The sequence below is a fragment of the Mesoplodon mirus genome (genome assembly GCF_964341445.2).
Source record: "Mesoplodon mirus genome assembly, chromosome: 11".
NCBI lineage: Eukaryota > Metazoa > Chordata > Mammalia > Artiodactyla > Ziphiidae > Mesoplodon > Mesoplodon mirus.
Window position 1 is genome coordinate 55,415,017 of NC_138987.1, and position 25,190 is coordinate 55,440,206.

A 25,190-nucleotide genomic window follows, 5' to 3' on the forward strand; every position below is an offset into this window, starting at 1 on the left:
GGCAGAATCAATGCCAGTCCCCGAGAGGAAGTGGGGGACGGCAGCGGCCTTGGATTTTGACTTCCGGCAAATGGCAGAGAAGAGGGAGCTGCTTTGTCACTCAATGAGGGATGCTTCCTCTTACCTCCTCTCCTTTGGGGATTCGCCGGCTGGAGATGATGATGATTTTGTCCTCCTTGTCAAATGTCACAACTTCCGCCACACAGTTAGGGGCACAGGAATGGTTAATGTACCTAGGCAGTGGGACAAAGTCAGAAACGCCGAGCAACTGGGTTGGATGATTCTGGTTCCTTGTTGGCCCACCCTCAGAATGCCACCCTCAGGGACTCGTAAATCCCTTCTTACTCATCCCTCTCTCACCTGGCAGGGCCTCCAGTCAACGTAGCATCAATGACATGTTCATTGTTTATTCGAAACATGTAGATGCCTCGATTCTAGAAAGGCAGAGGTTGCAGAGGAAGGGGCAAGAATATCAGAGAATGGCAGCGGTGGTGGCGAGATCAAGGAGTGGACTTGGGCAGTGGGCTTATCTTCATCTCTTATTCTTCCGTTCTCCTGCCTCTCCCCTCCTCTTCCCACAGCTTTCCACCTGCTCCTCTGGCCCCAATCCTGCCCCCTGCCCCTTGGCTAAGTGTGGACCATGCACCATGATGGCCCCTCTGCCAGCCCATACCTGCTCCTCATAGATTTTCTCCCGCCGGTTGGCCACCTCATTGCGAATGATGGTGCCAATGTACTCAATGACCATTGTGTGCTTTTCTAGGTCCTTGGCTGCATAGAGCCCCAGGCCCTGGATACGGGAGCGAGCCAGGTATACATTGTTCTTCCACTCAGTGCGGAGCCGCCGGTACTGAGATGACTTCGAGTGCACAAACTGCTTGCTGTACGGGGTGTTGGTCTCGCCTGTGAAGGTGCTCTGATATGCCTTGGACATGCTGGTGCTGTTCAGAGTGTGGGGCCTGGGAGGTGATATAGTCCATGACAAGACAGCTCTCCCCCAGACCAGGCACACGCCACCCGCTTCCTCCCTGGGATGTGCAACGCTCCAGTTAGGGGCATGTGCTGCCTTGGGAATGGAGTAGAGTCTTGGCTTTGGTGAGGCAGCAACTCGCTACGGGGACCCTTCCAACAGCCTGGGTGGCACAGAAGGCCCAGGATGGGGGGGGGGTGGGCACGGAGAAAGGGAAGGGGCACTGATTCCCCTACACTGAGCCCGCTCTCCCATCTCCCCACCTTCTACCACCCTCCTGCCAAACCAGACTCAAGGCCATGCTCAAGACCTCTGGGAGGTCTTCCCCAAGCAGCCCGGGCCTGGAATTTAAGCTCATGATTTGTCCAAATATCTGAGTCCTACTTCCTGCTCATACTGGAAGCTCTGAAAATGGGGGCCATGTCTACCACATTGGGCTGGATTTTAATTAAAATTGGCTCTGAATTCATAGCCAAAAGGTAGTATCCTTTCCTTTCTTTAGACTGTCCTCTTCTCTGACGTAACATTGGGCTCTGTGCAGATGGCTCAGTGCAGGGGAATGACTGCTGCCTAGGAGGATGCCTTTTCACCACCCTAGGGCACCAGCCAAATTCTTGCCCATCCCAGAGCAGTGGTTTTCAAACTGGTTCTTTTTTATACAGCAGAAATCTTTTTGTTTTTTTCTTTAACAAAACATTACCGGAACTCCCATACATAAACTAGATAGAAACGGAACTCTTCTGGTTGAATCCAATTTGGGGAAGGGGGAGTTATGCATGGAGAGGGCCAAGTTCTGCCTACTCAGTTTATGTGTTCCAGGGCTTTCTGGAACACACACAGTTTGAAAACCACTGTTGTAGAGCATCAAGGACCAGGGCTGGCTGGGGTAGAGTTTGACGCTCTACGACAGCCTGAGGAGCAACCGAAGGTCTTCAAGAAAGCCCTCCTAGCGTGGATTTTGCCTCCCTCTACCCAGGGACCAAGGTCAGCCTACTGCGGTACACAGCAAGAACAGTGGACCACAAGTCAAGAGATAAGGCTCTGGTCCCAGCTGTGACCTTTGTCTAGTCACTTCATCTTTCTGGGTCTCAGTTTTCTCAGCTGGAAAATGGGGATCATACCACCTGCCCTACCTACCTCATAAGGTTGTTGTGAGGATCAAATGAGATAATGGATGTGAAAACGCTTTGAAAAAAAAAGTATAAAGTGCTATACAAATGTAAGGTTTTATTATTTTTCCTATTATATTCCTAATTATTTATTTTTGACACCAACTCAGCCTGGGGAAGGGAAGGCGAACCTAGCACTCAGGGGGCATCTGTCTGAGGTTTGGGAGAATCACAGGCCCCCTGGAAGCAAAACAGGAAAGGAAGGTGGTGACTGGGTCGTTTATACATTTCATATGATTTCACCACTGTCTACCCAGAACCTCCCCAACGGCCATTCCCAGGGTGCCCAAGATAAGTCTATCTCTAGATGGCAGGTCAACCCAGAATACCTGAGTAGGCTGGGGGAGGAAAGGGATACCCTAGTGATACCTGCACACCCTCTAATCAGGAGGCCTAGAGTGAACCCCCAGTCTCTCCAAGGGAACTCTGATCTGTAACCCCAAACACTTGTAATTGGCCAGAGGGTCCCTACCAACCCCCCACAAGCTCACCGTTTGTAGTGTGTGAGGATTTTAGGCTCTGATCGAGCACAACCAGTGGGGTTGATCATGAGTGGCAGCTCCATCAGGGGGTGGCGTCCATAGCGGAATAAATAATTTTGACAGCTTTCCACTCCAGGCAGCTGTGGGCACAGGTCATGCTCACTTTAGCCTGAGCACTTGTGGGGCAGAACCAACCTTCCCCGTGCCCACCTGGCCCCACCCCTGGCCCCTTCCTTACTGATTCAGCTATGCGCAGCACGGCGTGCACTGTCAGCCCAAAGAGCTCCTCGCCTTTCAGGTACTCAGGGAAGAGCCGCAGCATGTCAGCCTCTTTTCTCATGGCAGCCACAGGCTCAATGATGCGATTCCACACAGCTAAGAGGCAAGGAAAGAGAGCAGCCCTCAGAGGCAACTTCTGCTCACTGACCTCAGCCCTAACCTCCATCTGAAGCTACATTTGTTTCCTGTAGCCTGCCCACCTTGCTGTTAAGAGGGTGTGTGGTTCTTCAGGAGCCCCTCTTGGCCTCCCAATCTCAGTCTCCCTCAACAAGCCAGGAGGCTTCCCACCCTGGAGGGGCATCAGAGAGCCTTGTGACACAGAAACATGAACCCAGGGCCCAGGATACCCAGCACAGGCATGTTTTGGAGTTGAGAAGACTTGGGTTCAAGTTCTAATACTGGCCATGGGACCTTAAGGCAAATACTTAAATCTCTCCACTACTCAGTTTCTCTATGTGTAAAACTTGGCATAATAATAGTACTCAGCTTGCAGGGTTTTGTGTGAACAAAATAACCTATATAAATTGCTCAGCTTAGTTTATGGCACATAGCACATGCTCACTACAATGTAACTCTTACTGTTACTTTTATCAGTAACACTGAAACTAAGATCAAGTTTTTATCCAGGGAAAAGCAACCATAAGGAACTCAAGGCTAGAATCAGATTGGGTGAGCTGGAAGACAGAGCCCCAGAACTGTATCCTTTAGATCCACTGAGTTAGGAAAAGGAGCTGACATATGTGTAGTCAGACAAGCAAAATATCCTCAATCACAAGGGAATTCAAAGTGACTGAGCAGTCAAAACACTTTCTCTGGAGATCTTCAAGAGACCTCTGCCTGCCCTAAGTGGGGGAGAAAGATCACTCATGAGGAGCCTGCAGGTCTCTTCTCAACATCGTTAAAGGGGACGCTGGGAGACACTTGCCCAATTCCGTATTACCACTTCAAGGGCCCCGTGCTCACCCTGGGGAGAGGCGTCAGTGAAGACCAGGTCCTCCAGGCCCTGCTCCATGACTTTGATCACAAACTCCGGCCGCCCGTTGTTCTCGCCGATGGAGCAGCGGTAGCAGCAGCGGCGGTTGCTAGTACGGAGGCTCCAGTAGATGCGCGTGGCCTCGTAGCCCACGGGGTAGAGGGCGGTGGCACTGTGGAAGTCGGCCATCTGGTGGGGGAGCAGCTGTCCGATGGCGTGGAACACAAGGCCCCCCACACGGAACATGTGCAGCCGCTCCCCCCGCTGGATGATGCTGGCGATTTGCTTCACCTCATCTCGCTCAATGTAGACCCGCCGGAAGACAGCAAAAGAGCTCAGCTCCTGCTCGCAGGGCCCCTTGATCTTATGCATCGGACACAGCATGGTCTTGTCCTTAAAGAACATGCACTTGGCGCGGATGGCGCAGGCAAAATGGTAGACGTTGGGGCAACGCATGCGATTGCAGCTGCTGGTGGCACCAGTGCGCTGGCACAGGGAGCACTTGGTGAGCAGTCCTCGGTGCAGGGCAACCTCCACGTTCATCAGTGCCCCACCCTGGGTCTCATATACCTCCGTGGACCACAGGGCACAGTTGAGGTGCACCCACAAGTCCAGGTCCAGGTTCAGTAGGCGAGCGGGCCCATCCGTGGCCCCATCCCCCTCCTCATGACAGAAGCAGCAGCGCCGCATGTCTCGAGGCACCTTGTCAGGTCGCAGGGCTGTGCCAAGCTGCTCCATAAACTCTGCCACTTCCCGCTCATCCTCCTGCCGCACGCCACCCTTCTGGATGGTCAGCAGCAGCCGGAGACGCTTCCAGCGCACCCCCTTCCACTTCTTGAGGCGAGGGGGCCGGGAATCTTCGCCTTCTTCAGAAGGCCGGGCTCGGGGCTTGGGCCGGGCTGATTCAGGGGACGAGGCAAGTGGCAGAGGCGAGGGGACTGGTGGCTCAGCTGAGGGTTCAGCTGGAAGTTCAGCCAAGGGTTCAGCAGGGGGGCTGGCAGGAGAGGGTGCCAAAGGGGAAGGGGGTGGGGAGGGTGCTTCAGGAGGCGGGGCCGAGAGCTGCCGCACGTCCAGGTTGGAGACGTTGTAGGTGTAGCTGTGCTGGGTGGGTGGCTCTGGGGCGGGGCTCTCCTATGGGAAGACGCCCTGTACCATTACTGCCAGCTCCTCGCTGAACGGAGTCACCTCTCTCCTCCCACCCAGATTCCACTCGCCCAAAAGCCCCGTGCCTTCTCAGTCCTAGCCAGACACCCACCCCTTTCCCGCCAACAGACCCACCTGTTTGAGGAGACTCAAGATGTCTAACTGGCTCTTGAGGGTATAGCCGGGCAACACAGCATCAAACTGCTTCAGCCAATCAGGGCCAGCTTCTGGGCTCTTCCCTCCCAGACCCTTTTCTTTCCCACCTGCAGGAAGGAAGGGGTCAGAGCCTCCCACCAGAATCATTCCCTGCAGGTCCCAAGGAGTTTTCCTGCCAAACTCACCAGGGCCCTCAGCTTCCCCCTTCTTAGGCTCAAGGCCTGCCCGGGCAGGGCTCTCTGGGAACAGCACCTCATAGGAGTTGGGGATCTTCATGCTTAGTAGCTCTGCCACTGCCACCATCACACCATTCAGGTTCTGCCAGGGCAGGAAAGGGGATGGGACAGCCGTGTCAGCAGTGTGTGTGGAGTGAGAACCACCACCAGCTTGGTAGGGACAAGGACACTCAGAAGGCAACTCCCCAGGTGGCCATGTGCCATCAGTCTTGCCCCTGTGCCATCCAGCTCTTCTCATGCATTTCCTTTATGGGCAGCCTCTCCCAAACCGCTGTGGGTACTAACGGGAGCTCCACAGAAAGAGACCTGTGTCTGCTGGGTTTGGGAAATGACACACACTACATCCACAACCTGGAAATTCACAATACACATTAGCAAAGTAAAGGATCTGAAGAGCCTTGTAATAAAGAAACCTGTTTTGCTATTTTAACTGGGATTTCCAGTTTCCTTTGACCACAAAACCCTGATAACATTTTCAAAAAACCAGAATTCCACTCAGTGTGACTGGCGACATGCTGTTTTGTAGCGCTCGTCACATTATACACGCTCTCCTATTTGTTGACTTGTGTCTTTACCACTGAACTGTGAGCCCCTTGAGGGCAGCGACCCCTTGTGCTACATTTTTCCTAATCCCACAGTCCAGCTCAGGCTTTCATACACAGTAGGTCCTCAACACATAGTTTTAAATGATTGTATTTATCCAGAGAAGCTCTCGGGACTGCCCACTGACCAGCATCCCCTTGGCCTCCGAGGCACCCCCAGGAACATACCTTGGCAGCAGCGGCAGAAACTGTCAGCATGACTGACACCTCACTTCCTTTGCCCTTTTCCCAAGTTGTGGCAGGCAGCTTCCCAGGGGCCTCCAGCTCCAGGGCCCCATAAGGTTTGCTATCTGGGAAGACTGAATGAGAAAGAGGGACCTGTGTAAGCTCCAGCTGCCTCTCTCCCCAACCTCTGACAATGCAGCCCGGCCTGGCCAGGACTGGTTCACGCCCAGAGCAACCTCTACCTGGGATGCTGGCCCGAGGAATGATGGGGATGACGGGGGAGAGAGCCCGGTCGTCCTGCTCCCACCGGCCTGAGCCCAGCTGAGGGAAACGAGGGGCTTCCTCCCCCAGGATGCTCTCGGGGGACGAAGCTGGCACAATGCTGTCAGGAGAATCGCTGTCCTCGTCACTCTCCATCCTGTGGGCCAAAAGCAGACATCCTTTGCTAAGGCCCTACAGATGCCACCTCCCAAATCCAGAGATTAGTAGATGTCACAGCCCTGCTTGAAATCTGTCACTGTCCAAGGGAAAAATAAGGCGACCTGCCCGCACCCCAATTCCTCATCCCCATTTCTGGCCCCACCCGCACCTGACATCCTCAGTCTGATTGTGAGGGGGCGTAGGCAAGGCGGCCAGCAGGTCTAGACTCTTCACCTCTGAAGCATCTGAGGGGTAGGTGGGAGAAGAAAAGTCAGGCTGAGGGTGGCCAGAGCCAATGGTGCTTTCTCCCACATGTTTCAGGTCTAACTAGTACAAGACCTAGCTTAGCTATCATGACCATTGTCTACCCATCCACCCACCTACCAGTTTAGGGCAGACAACCTATATTTATTGAGCCTTTCTAAAGAGGTACTCTGTAAGTACCTTCTTTGTTTATAGTTTTTTAGCGACTCCATTAGGCGAGCACTATTTTTATTCCATCGTGAGAAAACTGAGGCTCACACAAGTCAATCAATTTGGCTGCAGTAACACAGCTAAATCAAAGCAGGAGCCAGAATTCAAATCCAGATCTGACTGTAGTTCGTACCCACTGGGTAAAGAAGCTGGGCTATTCCCTGTAAGCGAAAGCTTCATAAATACTCTCCCTGTCCTGCTGCCTTTGCTCTAGACTCCAGAAGGCAACCCTTGCCTCCAACAAATCAGTCCTGAAGAGGCCCGTCTTATCTCAAGGACCCTGTAGTGTATGCACGCAGAGCAACACATAACCCACTCCTGTCTTAAACTGTACCACATGACCCCAGCCACCCAGACCTAGCAGAGGAGGAGAAGCTCACTCCGTTTCTGACTTACCCCTCAGCGTCCCTTCAGTATCTCGGGCAGAGGTGGCATCCTTGGGGTGCTCCCCCAGCTCTTCAGATGGGGTGACGCCATTCACCATCTTCTGCTGCACCGATGGGGGTGGGGTGGGGGGCAGCGACGAGGGTGGTGTCGGCGGGTTACTCAGGTTATTCTGGGGGTGGGGTGGGGTGTTGTGTGCAAGATGGCATAGGGAGACTGACATGATCTCCTGGCCCTACACTATACCAGCCATTTCCACAAGTCTGCCACCCCCATCTCCACCTCCCCAGGAACCTTATCGTCCCCAAAAGGTATTGCCATTTTTCTGACCTTGGTAAGCAGCTGGGAATAGTAGTCAGGGCCTGTGGGCAGTGCCCCACTTCCAAAGGCCCCCCTCAGCTGGCACTGCCCATTGACTGGGCAGCCGCTGCCAAAGGGAGCAAAGAGGCTAAAATTGGCGGTGATGGTGGGCTCCGTGAGGGGCAGCAGGGACAGCTCCTAGGAGGGGCAAGACGACAAGGTTGGAAACCTGCAGCGTGTACGTCTCTGCTACTGCACAGTTGGGGGCCAGGCTGCCCCCATCCTGGGACGGGACCAGGGGACTGGCTCCTGGGGGTCACCTGTTTCAGCTGTTTCAGCAAGGCCTCGCTGGCCCTGACCCCGTCCTCCTTCCGCATCTTCTTTCGGGAGCTCACCAACCTGTCGCTTGCCTTCTGTACCCTCTTGGGCTTCGGTGTCAAAGGCTTCCTTGCTGCTGTATCCTAAGCCAGATAAACCCACAGTGAAGGCCGCTGTCCCCCTCGGAGTCCTCACCTCATTTCACCCAGACCTGTTCACTCTGCCCCCGGGCTCCAGGCCCTGCACTGTCTGCTCCACTCCAGCTACAGTACTCACCTCCTTGTTGCTGGGGGTACCCTGTAGTTTCTGCTCCAGCCCAGCCAGCTTGCTGTCAATGTGCCCGTTGATCTCAGCTCGCAGCCCCTCGGGCCCCCGCCCAGTGCTGAGTTGCACATTCTTTGCTCGTAGAAGCTTCTGCAAGAGCAGATGCCCGGCCTCTGAGCGAGGGCCTGCCAGCAGGAGGTGGTTGCTGGTACCTGGTGCCCCTATTGGCTCCCCGTTGGCCTCCCTCTTCACTGCCTGGGCTCCCAGGGCACATGGCTCTTCCCGAGGCTCCTGCTTGATGCTGAGATGGGGTGGCTCGGGTACCACCTGCCCATTCACCTGCTCCAGATGCCCAGGTACCAGGCTGCTTTGGTCCGGCTTCTGGGCTTCTGCTAGGTTGTCTGGGGGGTCCCAAGGTCCCAGCCCCTTGCCAAAGAAGGTATCTGCAAGCTGGGCAGCAGCAGGTGAGACCCTCCCAGGAGGCAGCTCCAAGGGTGGCCCCTGGGGTTTTGGGGTTCCTGGTTGGGTGGTAGGGAGCTGGGCCTCAGAGGGGAGCTGGGAGCTGGGGGAAGGTAACTGTGAGGAAGGTCTCTTTGGCTCTTGGGGGCTGGATGGTGGAGGTGTGGGAAGGACAGGGCCAAGGACTGGTCCTGTGGATAAGGCTCCTTGTGGGGCGGGGAGCCGGGGTGGGCCCTGAGATCGAAGCCCTGCCCCCAGCTCCTGAAGAGGGCCTGTCTGGGATCCAGGGAAGCCCCCAAGTTGGGGTTGGCGGCCCAGGAGGCCCTGGAGGGGAGAGGGCTGGGTCCCAGGCTCCTGGTAGGGTGGGGCCTGGCGTACTGCCTGACTCTGCTGTAGCTGCCGCTGCATGAGGAGTGCCTGTAGCTGCTGCTGCTGCTGAGGACTCAAGTGCCGCAGCTGTGGGTTTTTGGCCAGGACTCCTTGAAGCTGTGCTCGAAGCTGACCCACTGTAGGCATGACCCCAGCCCCAGGCAGGCTCTGCCCAGACTGGGGGACAGATCCTGGTTTGGCAGGCTGTGGCCCTGCATTATTTTGCATGGGCCGCTCTAGTCCAAGGGGCTGTTGGGAGCTCAGAAGGTTCTGGGTCACGGGTCCAGGCTGTTCCCCTAAGGAAACAGAAGACTGGGCCAGCACGTGGGGCATAGATGAGGCCTCAGAAGATGATCCACTGCCTGGTTGCCCATGGCTTCCCACACCCGCTGTGTGGAGCAAGTTAACTTGCTGCTGCTGTTGTCCTGGGAGCCTCAGAGGTGGCTGCAGCTGCACAGAGTTGGGCTGAGGCTGGGCCTGGGGTTGGACAAGGAGGAGTTGTGAGTCCCCAGAGAGTGAGGGCTTTACCTCCCCTGGTTCAGTGGCCACTGACTCTGGTACAGTCCCTACTGCTAACGGCCCTCCCTGATGCGTGGAGGGCCCCTCGGTGGCCTCTGGAGGAAGAGCCGCCTCTACAATGTTTTGCTCCTTGCCCGTTAGGATGAGGGTTGGGCCCAGGGCTCCGGGGCTAGAAAAGTGTTGCAGAGGCTTGGCTGGCACGCCAGGGCCGAGCGTCACTGGCTGCTGCTGCTGCTGCTGCTGCTGTTGAGGAGACAGTAAAGTTCGACTCTGGTTCAAGAGGCCCATCTGCTGCTGCTGCTGTTGAAGCTGCTGCTGCTGCTGTTGAAGCTGCTGCTGCTGCTGCTGTTGAAGCTGCTGCTGCTGCAGCTGTTGCTGCTGCAAGGCGGCCATGGGCTGAGCACTCAGTTTGGGCTGCCCACTGTGTGGCATCAGACCCTGCTGAAGGTGGGAAAGCCCTGCCATGGATCCCTGCTGCTGCTGCTGCTGCTGCTGCTGGGATGTGACCAGCCGGTGTCCCATAAGGCCTTGACCCTGCTGTGCCAGCTGGGGGGAACTTAGCACCCGGGGCTGGGTCAGGATCACCTGTCTGTGAGGGCCCTGGGGGCCCAGAGCTCCAGGGTGCTGTTGCTGCTGCTGCTGCAACACTGCCACCTGGGCAGGGCCCAGCATGCCCTGGGGCCCCTGGGGTGGCTGGGGGGACAGCTGCTGGACCAAGAGGCCCTGATGGCTGCTGGGAGGCAGAAGCCCTTGGGGCTTGGGACCCAGACCCTGGTTTGCCGGTACCCCTGGGCCCTGTTGCTGTTGCTGCTGGATTGCCACCTGTCCTAGGAGGTGCTGCTGCTGCTGTTGCAGTTTCTGCGCAAGCTGCAGGCGTTGCTGCTGTAGCTGCAGCTGCCTCTCCTGTAAAAGCCTCGAGTCAGGTCCTAGGCCTCGAAGAGCAAGGTTGCCAGGGAAAAAGCCCCCTGAGGGGCCAGCCAGGGCCCCAGCCCCACCAGAATGTTGCTGTTGCTGCTGCTGGGCCAGGGTGGTGTTGAGGAAGGGGCCACCAGGCTGTCCAGGGAGTGCCATGCCCCCAGGGGGCAGGCGAAGACCTGCAGCTTGCCCACCAGGGGGCCCCTGCGGTGGCTGCAGCCCGTGGCCAGGGAGCAGCTGACCAGGAAGCTTGGTGAGTAGCCGGGGACTCTGGGAAGGGCTCAGGGCCAGTACAGCTGAGTGCTGCTGCTGCTGCTGCTGCTGCTGCTGCTGCTGCTTATTCCGATATTCTGCCATGAGATTAGTGTGCTCCTTCTGCTGCTTCCGGACCTAGCATGGGAGGGTCAGGAAGGTCAGCCTGGAGCCTGCCCACCCACGCCATCCCTCTTCCCAGGCTCCTGGTTGCTAGGCTGAAGTCTGCCTTCCCCACCTGATCCAGCTGTTTCTGGATCTTGCTCTGTTGTTCTGTCACCAGCTTGAGCTTCTCAGCATCAGCCTCTGGGAACTCACGGCCAGCCTTTTTGGCAGTGCGCTGCTTGGCGCACAGAGCTTTCCGGGACTTGCGGTGCACCCCAATCTGCTCCTCTAGCACCTTCAGTTGCATCTGCAGGAGCTGCTGGGTGTGGAACAGCCACTCCTCATACTGCCGCTGGTCAGCCTCATCTGGGAAAGGAAGCGGGCGGGTGTCAGGTGATCCCAATCCCTCTTTCCCCGCGCACCCCAAGCCCCTTCCTTGCACACTCCTCCCCATCCCCATACTCACTGATCACTCCCTGGGCAAAAGTGGGTGGATTGGGACGAGGCTGGGAGGGGTCACCGGCACTCCGCTCCTGTGACGAGAGAGACAGCTAAAGGGTCACTGTTCTGTACCAGGCCCTAAGAAGGGTGGCCTGATGGCATAGGACCCAAGCTCCCACTCCCACCTGACCATTTATTTACCTGGCCACTCCCAGCTGCCACGTGGTTCTGCAGGTCACTGCCGGGCCCCCCTGAGAGTCTCTGGGCTAGCAGGGACACTTGCTGCCTGGAGTCCACCAAAGCAAAGAGGACGTGTCGGTGATGGGGAAAGTTGAAGGGCAAAGAGGTGGGACAAGAAGGAAGTAGATCAGGAAGAACAGGGGAAGGACTGGCAAAAGAAAGGGCCAACGCTCCCACCCTGCAAGTCTTACCTGTTCATACCAGGTGCCACTCCAATGCTGCCCTGAGCCATCACCTTCTTGATGCCTTTCAAAGCAACCATCTTGGCCTTTGCAATAGGATCAATGATATCTTCTGCAGCAAATTTGTCCAGGTCTGGAGAGGGAGGAGCCAAGTGAGCTGGGCACTGAGGTCAATGCCCCATTCCGTGTCTGCTGTTCCAACACCTTGACCTCCACTAAGCCAAGCAGAACAATGGTATGGCATGGTGGAAAGCCCACTGGACTAGGAGCCAGGCAGCATAGGTGACTCAGTTCTATTATTCACAGGACATGTGGCTCCGTTTTTACTTGCACAGTGCTAGGAAAAGGTACTCAGTAAATATCTGTTGAGCCAATATATCAATGTCATTTCACCTCTATGGGCCTCAGTTTACTCTTCTATTTGATAGAGATCACGATTCCTTATTCTGCTCACCTCATGGAGCTACTGAGAGGATCAAATGTGACCAGAATACGAGTACACTTTATGACCTAGAAAGCATTCTTCAAAAGTAGTGTTCTTAACGGCAACTAAGCGCAGCCCAAGAACCCAAGATGTGGGCACTGTGCCAAAGCCCAATGCCAGAGCTGTTTTGGCACAACACGCATCACCTACAGACCATTCTTCTGCCTGTCCAGGATGCTGGGTAGGAAAAGAGAAACCAGCAGCCACCAAAAACTTAAATCTTCCTAAAATCCTGTACATTGTATATTTCTCCACTGCTCAGAAAGCTTAACTGACTCCCTTCTTTTTTTTCTTTTTTTGGCCCCGCTGAGCGGCACGTGGGATCTTAGTTCCCCAACCAGGGATCGAACCCTCGTGCCCTGTATTGGAAGCACAGTCTTAACCACTGGACTGCCAGGGAAGTCCCCTGACCCCCTACTCTTAAGAGGACTAACCCACCTCCCTCTCCTGGTTATTTTGAGGCAGTAAAACAGTTAAGAGGATATGAGGGCCAGGGTTCAAATTCCAGCTCTGTTAGTTGTGTGACCTTGGGCAAGTTAACTTAACCTCTTCTGCCTCAGTTTCCTTTTCTATAATCCAAGGTAATAATAGTACCCATTTAATGTGTTTGTTGTGATGATTAAATTATACAACAAATGTAAAGTGCTCAGCACTGTGTTTGGCATGGCAAACAACCACTATTCAATAGGTGCTATTACAATTTGAGGTCTTCTTCAATCTGCGCCCTCTTCTTACCTCTCCATAGCTACGGTAGCGCCCCCTCACTTCCCTCCGCAAAGCCTGCTCCAGGCTAACCATCGTCTCCACTCATTGTCTCCAAATATACCCCATCGGCTTTCCTGCTGCTAAGTCTCACTAAGTCTTTTCACCAACCCGGTTGCTTTTTCTTGCACCACTTCTCTCCAAGTCCTAATCTTTGGGTCTCACCACAGCTACAAGGCCTTTGGTAATCAGACTTCATGCATCTATTCCATTCATTCATTCAACATCTGAATGCCTGCTGTATGCCAGGCACTATTCTCCCTTAAAAGCTACAGTGCTTCTGCTTACACCACTCGTATGGAAATTGGCCGAAGCTCTTTGTGTCCCATCCCCTTTAACTAGGGAGGATCTTGGGTCTGCAGCCTCAGTGAGCATTTAGTGGTAACAGTGATAAGCCAGCGCCCCCAGATGAGGTTACCTGTATCCGGGAAGAAGCTGTTAGCCAGCTGCTGCTGCATTGCCAGCTGCTGTGGTTTCATGCACATGGAAGGTGGCATAGTACCCATGGGCTTCTGTGCCAGCACTGGCTGTGGGCTCTGCTGGGGCACCAAGCCTGCCTGTCCCCCATGCTGCCCACTTAGCATATGCCCTTGGTTGGACACCATGGTCATGGATGGGGCCAGGCGCTGCTGGAGGGCATGAGCTGGTGGCTGGGTGGGCATCAGTGGCTGGGCCAAGCCTGGCTGTCGGGAACCTCCAAGTCCCAGGGCAAGCTGCTGCTGGGCGCCAGCCAAACTGGGAGAAGAGCCCTCATGTGGCAAAGACACAGCCTGGGCAGGGCCTGGGGTGGACAGTAGGGAATGCTGCTGTTGCTGCTGCTGCTGGGCAGGCTGCAGCTGTGCTGAGAGCTGCTGCTTCTTCTGCAGCTCCTTCTTCTCATGTTCCAACAGGTCCTCGATGAGCAGGGGCAACTCACTGGCTACCAGTGAGCTCTCCATCTTGTCCAGCTCATCCCCAGATGCATGTCCACCGGGCAAGGTCAGGGCCCCACTCTCTAGCTCAAACTTCTCCAGCAGGGAGGACCCTCCTGGGCCACTCAGTGGGCTGGGGGTCAGCAGGTGAGCTGGTGGTCCTCCTGTGGTCCCAAAGGGGACCTTCTCAGCTGGGTGCCCACTACTGGGAAAAGGTCCTGTGCCCATTCGAGTGTCCCGGCTGCCCACCACACTCTGTCCTGGCTTCAGCCCCAGGCCTAGGGAAGTGGTGGCTGGAGCTGGCTCTACCTTGGGGGTGGTAATGGTAAACTGGCAAGGGGAAGGGTGGCGCCCACCCTCCTCCAACTTGGGCTTCACCTCGGGGAGCACTGACGCCAGACGGGGCTCAGAGGCATCAGCAGCGGGGGGAGGGCGCTCCTCAGGGCCCAAGGGTCCTGGCTCCACCCCCCGCAAGAGAGCCTCCCGCTCAGCCTTTTCATTGGCCGACTCCACCAGCCTCAGATGCTCATTGAAGATGTCCTTCTTGTCCCCGGTGTCCAGCTCAGGGTCAGTATAGGCCAACAGGTCAAACTCATCCCCGTTGAGCAGGTCGTCCAGGTGGGGATCATTGGTCTCCAGGTTTTCCAGGGTGCCCAGCTCATCGTCTCCCTTGGCCACATCCACACCCAGGCCCAGGTGAGCAAGCTCCTCATCATCCTCCAGGGCCTTGTGGGCATCAAAGTCGTCATCCAACTCAGGATCCTCACAGGGTAACTTCCCAGCTTCCAGGGCCAGAGGAGGGCGGCCAAGCTCAGTGCCTGAGGGGGGCCGGCTGACTAGCTCCAAGCCAGCAGGCGTGTTGGGACCCTTGGTATGGGGCGTTGGATGGAGGCCGTTGTTCAGTTCAGGGGCCGGCGGGGCTGAGGGTTTCTGAGGAGGAAGGCCTGACACTGCTAGGCCACGAAGCCCTTCAGGGGCCAGTCGGTGAGAATCCTCAGTTACAGGGAAAAAACGGGGTCTCTGAGGGGGGCCCTGACCAGGAAACGGAGGCACCCCCGGTCCCAGTCCTTTCTGTACATTGTGCCGCAACTCAATGAACTGGGCAGGACCAGCTGGACCAGGCACTGGCTCACCAGGGCCAGGCAGGCGGGTGGGAATTCCCGCCAAGGGGGCACCTATGGCTTGGCGGCCAAGTTCAGGCCCAGGAGTTGACGGAAAGCGTGTCGACATGGCAAGTCGCATGGAAGTTGCTGCTGTTGCCTGTTGTTGCTGCTGCTGCTGCCACAGTTGCTGCTGCTGCTGCTGCTGCTGCAAGGGCAGGGACCCAGGATACGGTGCTCGCTGATAGAAGGCTTGGGAGCCTCCCACCAGTTGCCTGGAAGAATATGCAGTAGTCAGTAAGGCGGAAGCAGGATGAAAAAGAGCTAGAACACGGGCTGCCCTAAGGAAGGAAGGATGGAGTTCATGCAGTGAGGGGGAAGCAATGGGGAAGAGAAGTTAAGCGATACAAAAGAAGGATTAGAGAGACAGGAAAATCAGAGGCAGCACACAATGGAGGTACAACATGTTCCCTTGATTTTCCCCCAGGGCACCCCCTGGAGCCTCACCGGCTGTTCACATCCATAGAGGAAGGGGTGGCTGGTGGAGGTGGCCGGGAGAGTCGGTCATCACTGGGGAAAGCCCCTGGCCCCAGGATGGGGCCACCCAGCTTACTTGGGGGCAGCCCCACAAGGCTGCTCTTGTCCTAGGAGAGATGAGGGTAGATGAAGTTGGGGCCACCTTCAGTATCTTGGATCCACTACCCCTTGCCACTCTACCTACCTGGGTGCCAGCAAAGGGGGTCTGGCCTCGACCCAGCTGCTCAAAGGCAGGGCTACTAGGCTCGGCACTCCAGCTGCCCGGGGGCCCCACTGCTCCGGCAGCTGCCGCGGTTTCCTTCTCCTGCCGAAGGGTGTTGCGCTGGATCTGCTGCCGAATCAGCAGCTCCCGTAGTCGTTGGCGCTGCGCAGAGAACAGAGAAGAGGGGTTAAGTCCATTCTACTCAAACCAAAGGGCTGGCACAGAAACAGAGGAGACGTGGCGGGGGCTCAGGTCCAGGATGTCGACTCACCTGTCGTTGCTTCTCCAGCTCTGTCTGACTGAGGCTGGACATGCCTGCGTCCTGGGTACCTGGAAGTTCAGGTGCCGCCAAAGAGCTGCCCATCCCAGCCCCTGGGTCTTCTCGCTTCTCAACTGGAGAGGTGATGCCTGCCCGCTGTGAGGCTCCATGGGACAGGTAGGGGAGGGATCCATCGGGTGCAGGTGGTGGAAGGACTGATGGGGGGCGCAGTGGGGACAGCCCATAGCCCTCTCCTGTGGACCCACTGCTGGGTCCCAGAGGGCTGCCCGATGGGTGGAAGTTCCCTGTGGCTACTGTGTAGTTTGTGCTTTGAGGCTTGCCCAAGGTAGGGCCGGGCCCAAAATGGCTGTTGATCCCATGGGGTGGAGGGAGACCAGGCTGAGGGACAGGGGGCTTTAGCGAAGGCTCCCCTACTGCCTGAGGGAAAGTGAAACGCATGGGAGAAGGGGTGCCTACAAATGCACCAGTCCCAGGGGACCGGGCAAAATTGGGCGGCTGCACACTTGGGACCTTGGCATGGAGCTCACCTGCTGGCCCTGAGGGCAGGGCTGCTGGGAAACCCCCAGCCCCCAACGGAGTGTGGGCTAGAGGCCCAGCCTTGAAGGCAACTTCAGGGGGCTGGGGGCGGGGTGGCTTATGCAGTGGGGCAAACGGGTCCCGGGACTGAGGGCGTGAGGGCGGGCGGGAATAAGGGTCAGGGGACTGGAAGCGAGGGGTAACAGGGGATGGGCAGAAAGCCTCAGCAGACAGAGGACGGGGTGTCAACGGGGACTGGGAGCTGGACTGGGACTGGGGACTGGCGGGCACTCGGGAGAAAGGGTCAGAGGGCAGTGAGCGAGGAGGCAGGGCACAGCAGCTCTCAGGGGGTGGGGGTGGGGGCCGAGGGGTCAATGGGGGTTGGGCATAGGGGTCAGGGTAGGGGCCAGGGCGAAAGATGTCCGAGTGGCTGGGAGGAGAAGGGGCCAAAGCCTGGGCAGGGGGCGGCTCCTGGGGCCTTAGGCCCAAGCCTGGGCTCTGGGGCTCTACCTGAGATGCCCGAGGGGTCAGGGGGGCTTTGAAGACATCGGGTGCCTTTAACTCCAGGCCACCCAGATGGGGGCCTGAGGAGGGTGAGTCAACAAAGCCCAGGTTTGGGGGCCCATAGCTGGGAGAGGATGCCCCAAGCTCTTCCTTCTTCACCTCTAGGGCCTTCCGAGACTCCCCGAAAGGCAGGGGCGACAGCAGAGGCTCAGAAGCCTTGCCTCCCCCTACCCCTGGGCTCTCAGGCACAGCCAGGTTGTCCAGTGAGGGGCAGCGGGGTTTGAGGAAGGGGTCAGGTGTGGAGGGCTGGTGTCGGGGGGTGCCAGGTGGGGTGGTGTGGAACTCCCCTGGCTGGCCGGTCCCAGGACGAGATGAGGCGCCCAGCGTCGCGGGCTGCACGGGGGCCCCGGTCGGACCAGGATAGGGAGGATAGGTGGGTGGTGCCGTGGGGAAGCGGGGCTCCAGAGCGTAGGCGGGGGCCAGTCCAAAGGGGTCCTGCGAAGGCACTTGGGCGGGCACCTGGGGTGGGAGCTTGAGGAAGAGCTCACCGGGCGAGTCGGGGCCGGGCACCGTGCCCGCCGGCGGCTTCAGGAACCCATCCGCAGAGGTAGACAAGCCGGCGGGGGTAGTGGGGCTGCCAATGAAAATGGTGGGGGCAGCAGCAGGAGGCGGGCTGCCCAGTGCCCCTGGCTGGGGGGGAATGCGGAGATGTAGGGCCGGTCGGTCAGTCTTACGGGCCATGTCGCCCACCTTGGTCTGCTTGTTGATCTGGCTCTCAGCCTGCTACAGGGGGAGACCAGGCACAGAGCAGTCAGGCTGCTGTGGGCAGCCCCTATGTCCCCGCTACCCTTAGAGAGCCCGCCCCACTACAGGCCTTGGATGGCACGGCCCAGCCTGGACCCCACTCACCTTTTGCACCTTGTTGATGCGGTGAGCTGCCCGGTTATCTTTGGCCTTTTGCTGAGGAATAGAGGACACAACCTTAGGCTAGGACGCAACCTCACGCTCAGCCCCCAGCCCTCGCAATGACACTCACACTGCCTACCCAGAAGCTGATCCCTACTGGCCCAGCTGCTTTGGGAGTGGGGAATGGAAAGAACTGAGGCGACCTTCCCAAAGTCACCCCGCACCCTCAGCTCCCACGCTGACCCAGGCTCCCTCTGTCTCACCAGGTAGGGGGCTTTATCAGCAGCTGGAACTTTTCTCCAGAGCTTCATGATTTGTTTGCAGCGGCTAGACCAGTCTGGAGGGCAGAGAGAAATGTGTTAGAGGTGACCCGGCAGGTGACCCCTGCACGTGCCATGTTACAGGTTGTCTCCCTTGCCCTCATCCCACGGGTACCTGGGTAATCTTGCTTGAGATTGGGGAAGTTAATGTTGGCATAGAGCACAGGTGAGATGGTAGAGAGCTGGCCCAACTCCTCGTCCTTCTCCCAGCGCTGAAGACTCCGCTGGTTGTAGGAGAGCCCGTCGCCCTCACCCTCTGTGGTGGGCGTGGTCGGGGTGGAGGGCGTGGTGCCCCCCGAGCCTGTCCAGGGGCTGTCTGGCTCACCGGGCTCCGGGCTAAAGAAGCCCCCGCGCTCCCTGGGGCGCAGGGGCAGAGAGTCACAGAGGGCAGGGACGCCAAGCCCAACCCCAGACAAACTGCCCAGAGTCCCCAGGCCACTGCCCTGCCCCAACAGAGGACAGTCACTAACAAAGGAGCAAAGGGAGGTGTTGCTACAGCAGCACCCAAGAGTCCAAGGTTCCCTCCCTTGGCATGGCCCCAGTTGGAGGGAAGAGACTGCCCACGGGGGTTAAGCATAAATACCAACCTAGAATCCAGGAATGGGGACTGGCAAAGGCCCGGGTAGGAGTCCATTGGGCTGCTGGAGGGGAGATTGCCCAAAGGGAGTCCACCTACAAGAGGCACAGGATCAGCGAAAGGAGTAAGTGGCCCATCCTGGGGGCAGGCTTGGCCATACCTGCCCACCCAGTTTTCAAACCACTCCTATCCGGATCACCTTGAAGAAAGGGCCTCTGTAGCGGTGTACGGCTGCCGTCGAGGCCAGGGGTTCCACAACCCAGATGCTGCTCTCGTTCAGAACCCAGAACATCCTTGAAAAGCTGCTGCAGGTCCTTGGACTCCATCTTGGGCAGTTCTGTGAGGGATCGATGAAGGATGCTGCTGAGGAAGACTGGGGAGTTGAAGGGACACCACAGGGCTACAAATGGTCACGGCCAGGGAAGGTGCCCACGACTCCCCACTAGAGAAGCTGTAGAGATGAGAGCCTCACATGTAGGATGCTCTCCTTCTCCCACAGAGGACCCTTATACGCAAGGAGTGCGGGTCACAGCCTCACCTTCTGTGGGAATCCTGTCTAAGTCAGAGCTAAGCATCCCTTCACCCGGGGTGCCTGGCTTCTCAGGGTCACTAGGCACTGGGGATGCCTTTACGCCGCCATCCTCAGGTCCTGCAATTGGCAGGAGAAACCCATCAGCCAAGGCCAGTATGGAGGTACCACACTGGCCACCCTGAACCACAGAAGGCATGGAACACTTTCCAGCCTCCATCCCTGATAGTGCTCAGTGGCAGAACAGGTTGACAGAAGCAAAACCAAGACGGCACACAGTCCTCCCAGCAGCCCTCACCTGATGTATCAGCCTTGCCCTCAGGACCACGGGATTCTTCATCTGCAACATCCGGACCATCATCTCCTATGAGCAACAGTCACCATTCCAATCAGAGATGCCCTACACGTGATGCCCCGAATAGGACCCCAGCTCCAAGGCCAGGGCCCTTGGCCCACCCTCAACTCCTGGAGACCAGCCCATTTCCCACTAAAATCTCTTACCAGCTTCTAAGCACAGAGTGAAATTGGACCCCTTCAGACCACCTTACCCCCACACGACTGACCTTTCTGTGAGGTTGGGAGCTCCTTCCTATCTGAGCCTCCATCCCCCTTGGCTTTTGGGATTCCTAGTCCAAAGCTTGGCCGGCCCACCCCAACTGCAAAAAGGGCCTTCCGGCTCAGGTCCAGCAGCTCCTTCCCAAAGAAGGCTTCCTGTGGGAGGAGTCAGGGAGAAACAGGCTTCTTCATGCCCTGCAGGACCGACACTGCCCTTGCCCCTCGGAGCCTAATACCCACCTGCAGATAAGCAGGGAACATGTCCTCTAGTTTGCTCTTCTTGCGCCCTCGCCGCTGCTGCTTCTTCTTCTCATCCCCGTCAGCTAAGCTCTGGTCCACAGAGCCCTCTGCAGGCAGGTCGGCAGGCAACACTGGGGACCGAATGGGAGGTGTCTGCCTCTCTGAGGACAGTGGGCATGCTGCTCCCAACTTGGCCTGGGGAAGCTTTCTGCCTACTCTCTCCCCAGCAGCAGTTGGGCCCACTACTCTCTTGGCCCTCTGAGTGAACTCCCCTCCCCAGGCCTCCCTGGCAATGTCCCACAGGTCCTGTGATCCCCACCTTCTCCCAGGCCCCACTGGAGCCCTCACCCGTCTCACCCTCGTCGGGCTGCCCATCCCCACTCAACACCTCCGCCTGTGCAGCAGGCCCCTTTTTCACACGTGTGTGGGATTTCCGCTGTCGCACCATGAAACCACCAATGCCTATAAGGAGACAGAGCTGAGGCTGAGAAGCCGCTGGGGACCTGGGGAGCTGCCACTCACCACCCCAACTCTGCATCCCAGGGCCTCACCAGGCCGATAGGGTTTGCGTTTGCGTTTTTTGCTTTCCTCGGTCTCCTCTTTGCCAGGCTCTCCATCAGGGCTGACGGGGCCCTCTAGTTTAATTTCGCATTCCATGTGCTCCACACCACCTGTGTACAGGGACAGACGAGATGGAAGCAGGTCAGAGGCATGGACCCTTTTAACCCTGTCATCCTGCCACCTAAGAACAGAGCTGAGTGCCCTGCCACAGACCCATCTGGACAAGACCAACAGTGGCTTCAGGGTGACTGGGAGTGATAATGCAGCTCCTACCCAACATTCAACTCTCACAGGCATGCTCCCATTACTTTGGCACTCCCTGAGATTCCTCAGCCTGACCTTCACCCTTGAGCAGCTCATCAGTGTCCAGGTCTCCATCCTTCTTGTCATCAGGGCCAAGGGCATCTGAAGGCTCAGAACCCTCCAGCCCTGCCTCGCCTGGGAGGCCAAGCCGTCCCCGCCGCTGGCGCCGCTTGTGCAGGGGTGACATGGTCAGGTTACGCAGCACAGCCATGCCAGTTTCTGTCAGCCACACACCCTCGAAGCGGAAGTACTGGGGCTCTGCACAAGGGGGAAGAGCGTGTGAGCCCTGACGGAGGCCCCAAGGAGCGCAGAACTCCAAGTTTCGGCCTAAGTCCCTAGCTGGGACAACAGCAGCGAGAGAGAGAGACAGACTGACGTCCAGACTGGGGTCTGAGGGCTGGAGAGGAGAGACCACCAGTGGGCGCCAGCTAAGGCCCGAGCGCTCCCTCAGGTAACTAGGGGGACCAGAGAGACCGCTCCTGCCGAAGCCGGACTTTGCTCATGATTAACCCTCAGTTCACCAAATATATTCTCTAGCTGTCTGGGGCCAGGAGGGCCCCTCCTTGCCGAATGCCAGCTCACAGTGCCCCAGATGCCAGGAGCAGTGCCCACATCATGATGGAGGTGGGAGAGCCCCAGCTCCTTCATTAAGGAGAAAGCTGTGTTCTGTGCTCTCTGGAGGTGAGATTCTAGCCGTACAAAGGCCGTGTTGCCTGGTGGAAGGAACTCTGCCTGGGAAACTGGATGCCTTGGTTCTCGTCATAACTTCACCACTGACCTATGGGGTGACCTTGGGCAGGCCACTCAACCCCCCTGGGTCTTAGTTTCCTTCTCTGAAAATGATGAGATAAAGTTGGGGGGCTGGAGCTGGACTAAGTGTCTAAGGTCTCCGCTGGCTTTGGCATTCAGAATTTCTGTGACTCACCCGGCTCTTTCACCTTCATAGGCACCAACTCTGGAGGCGCAACAGGCACTGTGGAGAGGACAAAGCAAGGCAGCTAGAGGCCCTGTCCCAAAGCAAGGCACCCTGCCCGACCCCTCCTCCCCTCTCCCCCGCTCCTGGTACTCACCAGCAGGCTTTACCACGTAAGGTTGGCAGGAGACACAGTCAAAGCCCTCATCAGCCGCCTGCTCCACGTCATCCTCTGTGAAGAGGCTCTCGCAACCAGCATGCATCCACCTGGGAGAAGGGAGACAGGAGGGGATAAACTGAGACAACGCAAGGCTGAGAACAGCGAAGGGGGGGCTTATAAGAGGGGAGAGGGGCACCCTCACCGTTCACAGTGACGGCACTGGATCAGGAGGTCCTCTTCCACATACGGGGCATGACAGATCGGGCAGGTCACCAGGCTGGCGCAGGGCCCGCAGTGCGTGTAACTGTTCTGCCATTCACAGTGGAAGCCAGGGGAGGCGGCCCCACACTGCATACAGGACACACACCTGGTGGGGGCAGAAAGACAGACCCTCAGCACCTAACCTACCCAAAGCACCCAAAGCCGCCCGGCCTTCTAAACCCCGCCTCTGCCATGTATTCAACATCACACCCACTCAAACATTTCAGGCCCCTCTGAAGATCCCAGTCTCCTTACCACTTGCACTTCCAGCCACCCTTGGGCACGGTGAGCAGTGGGGGGTCCAGGCAGTACGTGTGGTAGCTAATGTCACAGTCATCACAGAGCAGCAGGCGGGAGGGGTCTGAGGCCTGGCCGCATACCTCACACACGATGCACTCCACGCAACGCCAGCCCTTCAGCAGCATCACCTTGGTGATCTGGTGCAGAAGATGGCAATTCCTCAGGAGGTGATGCGGAGGGCAGGGCAGATCTCTCAGGGGAGGGGGGGACTTACACAGGTGAGGCTGGAGGACCCCAGTACCCAGGCCGGACCTCCACTTGAGCACAGGGAAGCTACACAGAGCACCCTCACCCCAAAAATAGTGGATCTTAAACTTGGGCTTCCAGGGATCTCTGCTGATCAGAGAACAGCCTCACCCGGCCACTGCCTCATTACGATCTTTCACGAGCTAAGTCCCCAAAAAGACTGTGGATAGAATTAGGTTGTATTTCCCCCCGTTTTTCTTGAACATGTAGGACCTGCTACTGCTGCAAGTTAGTGGGTGTTAGCAGTGGACAAGTTCTAAATTAACATTAATGAAAACCCCAAAATGACTGATCATACTTGAGTCAAAAAACACTGCTTTCTCTTTGTGGACATGTGTTTGATTCTGATTTTACATTTTATATCCAGACCATAACATGTTTTCTACTAAGTAAAGTTCTCACAGTTTATATGATGGACTGAATTATACTAGCAAGTCATGGTCTACCACAAAGAAACTCGTAAAGACCACTATGGTTTCCGAAGTATTTTTTCCCAAGATGAATCTGACAACCACTGGAAACTGATAAACAACTTCCATGACCAATGGCCACTTTAAGTAGAGTGGCCAGGACGGGGAACCAGGATAAGCACTAATGACCCCACCCTCCAGGCCAGACCTCTTGGGCCCTGAACTCACCTTGCTGTTGACACAGTAAGGGTGATAGCACTGAGAGCACTGGGAACAGGCAAGGAGGTGGCCCTCTGCCCCCCGGCCAAAGCTGCCACATACCACACACATGTCCTGGGGAAACACACAGAAACCCAAATGTCCAACCTCACATCCTCAATACCACTCAGTCCCAGTAACTGACCACACCACTAATCTGAGAGGAGGGAGTCAAAGAAGCAGAAGCCCATCCCCAGCATTAGGACACGGTGAGCCATCACGGGACCCCATTCCTTCCTAGCATGCCTTGCTCATCTGATCAGGTAATTTGAAATGATACAGCCTGACATGGGTAACGCTAATGAGAAGTGAAAAGATAAGATGGGTAAAGACTGGTCAGGATGAGACAGTAATATATGTGACAAAATTCTACAGCTTCGAGATTACTCGTGTTCCCTAGACGCTAAGCTTCGACAGGGCAGAAACCATTTCTGCCTTTTTCACTGCTACATCCCTAGCTGCTACCTCAGTGTCAAGCTCATTCTCTGGAATGCCAGAAGTAGGTCCCTGGTTCTCCCCATTTACCCTCCCACCACCGAAACACACATATCCGACTGTTCAGTCTGCCAGGTCTCACTGCTGAAGATGGGACTACAAAAGTCAAGTATGATACCTGCATTAGGACAAACTTGTCTGTGTTGGAGAAGAGAACCACAGTATTTTGCATGGTGTCATCATCATCATCTTCTTCCTCCTTGCTGGGAGAGCTATCGATATCAGCAACCTTATAGGCAGAGAGTTGTGGAAAGTGAGGCAGCTAAATCTGCCCCAACTAAGCTGCTTTCCTCTTTGGTGTTGGGGGAAGGCGGCATAAACCCCTGGCTAAGATGAAAGCCAGGAGCCAGGACTAAGAAGCAGAAGAACACCCCAGCTCCCAAACTGGGCCTCAGCCCAACATCAGATTTCAGAGAAGCCTGGGGGCCAAGAGCACAGAAGGAGCACGGACATAGCTGGACAGGCCCTAGGCTAGCAGGCAGGCAGGTGAGCGTGCAGGGGACTGGCAAAATTTAAAGGGTGTTTAATCTTGAAGGGGCCAGCTGAAGCATGTTTGGGGGATGGGAGGCCTCTCCTTACTACCAGAGTCTCAATGGAAGAAGTAGTTGATTTTAGCCGGGCCCGTCCTCTCCCACGTCCTCCGTGTGCTCCTCCACGTGGCCGGCGTCTCCCTGGGAAACTACTGCTGCGACCCTGAGTGAGGAAAGGGGACGATTACAGGAAAAGTCGAGGGCTAATATGCTGCATCCACAGGCTTGGAGGGAAGAGAAGAGACGAAGGGACAGAGTATGGCAGGTAACAAAGCCCAAAAGTCCCAGTCAGGGCCAGGGAAAAAGCCAAGCTCTCAGATAGCAACAGGTAGGTAACTCTGGTCCAAACCACTCCACATCTTCCAAGAGTGGTCAACGTGGTACAACAAGAAAAAATACTGGCTTGAGAGACCTGAGTTTCTAGTCCCGATTCTATGGCTGAGTTACCATGAACCTGGGCAAGTCACGTCCCCCTATGTATCAGTATTCTCCTTGATAAAATAAGAAGATGCA

At 56.7% G+C, this 25,190-nt stretch overlaps 1 protein-coding gene across 8 annotated transcripts in view; it reads right to left on the reverse strand.

The window, feature by feature from the left end:
* KMT2D (lysine methyltransferase 2D) overlaps window positions 1-25,190 on the reverse strand; it is a 37,750-nt gene that overhangs the window by 1,251 nt on the left and 11,309 nt on the right. Inside the window, exons 13-56 of one of the 8 annotated variants that reach the window (XM_082635732.1) lie at window positions 24,727-24,840; window positions 24,266-24,376; window positions 23,623-23,727; window positions 22,694-22,875; window positions 22,380-22,544; window positions 22,175-22,284; window positions 22,030-22,077; window positions 21,141-21,362; window positions 20,792-20,911; window positions 20,589-20,702; window positions 20,241-20,371; window positions 20,009-20,156; window positions 19,744-19,809; window positions 19,455-19,565; window positions 19,116-19,289; window positions 18,927-19,011; window positions 18,455-18,696; window positions 18,283-18,356; window positions 18,023-18,073; window positions 16,085-17,896; window positions 15,796-15,975; window positions 15,582-15,718; window positions 13,482-15,349; window positions 11,827-11,950; window positions 11,597-11,681; window positions 11,421-11,487; window positions 11,088-11,320; window positions 8,675-10,987; window positions 8,348-8,485; window positions 8,074-8,214; window positions 7,784-7,951; window positions 7,466-7,625; window positions 6,765-6,840; window positions 6,418-6,593; window positions 6,179-6,309; window positions 5,358-5,490; window positions 5,152-5,279; window positions 3,864-5,004; window positions 2,860-2,996; window positions 2,631-2,761; window positions 2,108-2,155; window positions 674-959; window positions 361-434; window positions 125-233 (exon numbers count right to left, since the gene is read on the reverse strand). In XM_082635732.1, coding sequence (XP_082491858.1) covers window positions 125-233; window positions 361-434; window positions 674-959; window positions 2,108-2,155; window positions 2,631-2,761; window positions 2,860-2,996; window positions 3,864-5,004; window positions 5,152-5,279; window positions 5,358-5,490; window positions 6,179-6,309; window positions 6,418-6,593; window positions 6,765-6,840; window positions 7,466-7,625; window positions 7,784-7,951; window positions 8,074-8,214; window positions 8,348-8,485; window positions 8,675-10,987; window positions 11,088-11,320; window positions 11,421-11,487; window positions 11,597-11,681; window positions 11,827-11,950; window positions 13,482-15,349; window positions 15,582-15,718; window positions 15,796-15,975; window positions 16,085-17,896; window positions 18,023-18,073; window positions 18,283-18,356; window positions 18,455-18,696; window positions 18,927-19,011; window positions 19,116-19,289; window positions 19,455-19,565; window positions 19,744-19,809; window positions 20,009-20,156; window positions 20,241-20,371; window positions 20,589-20,702; window positions 20,792-20,911; window positions 21,141-21,362; window positions 22,030-22,077; window positions 22,175-22,284; window positions 22,380-22,544; window positions 22,694-22,875; window positions 23,623-23,727; window positions 24,266-24,376; window positions 24,727-24,840 — 12,369 coding nt within the window. Of the gene's footprint in view, window positions 1-124; window positions 234-360; window positions 435-673; window positions 960-2,107; window positions 2,156-2,630; window positions 2,762-2,859; window positions 2,997-3,863; window positions 5,005-5,151; window positions 5,280-5,357; window positions 5,491-6,178; window positions 6,310-6,417; window positions 6,594-6,764; window positions 6,841-7,465; window positions 7,626-7,783; window positions 7,952-8,073; window positions 8,215-8,347; window positions 10,988-11,087; window positions 11,321-11,420; window positions 11,488-11,596; window positions 11,682-11,826; window positions 11,951-13,481; window positions 15,350-15,581; window positions 15,719-15,795; window positions 15,976-16,084; window positions 17,897-18,022; window positions 18,074-18,282; window positions 18,357-18,454; window positions 18,697-18,926; window positions 19,012-19,115; window positions 19,290-19,454; window positions 19,566-19,743; window positions 19,810-20,008; window positions 20,157-20,240; window positions 20,372-20,588; window positions 20,703-20,791; window positions 20,912-21,140; window positions 21,363-22,029; window positions 22,078-22,174; window positions 22,285-22,379; window positions 22,545-22,693; window positions 22,876-23,622; window positions 23,728-24,265; window positions 24,377-24,726; window positions 24,841-25,190 lie in introns of all 8 variants that reach the window. The other 7 variants (XM_082635726.1, XM_082635729.1, XM_082635727.1 and 4 more) reach the window with 7 other exon arrangements.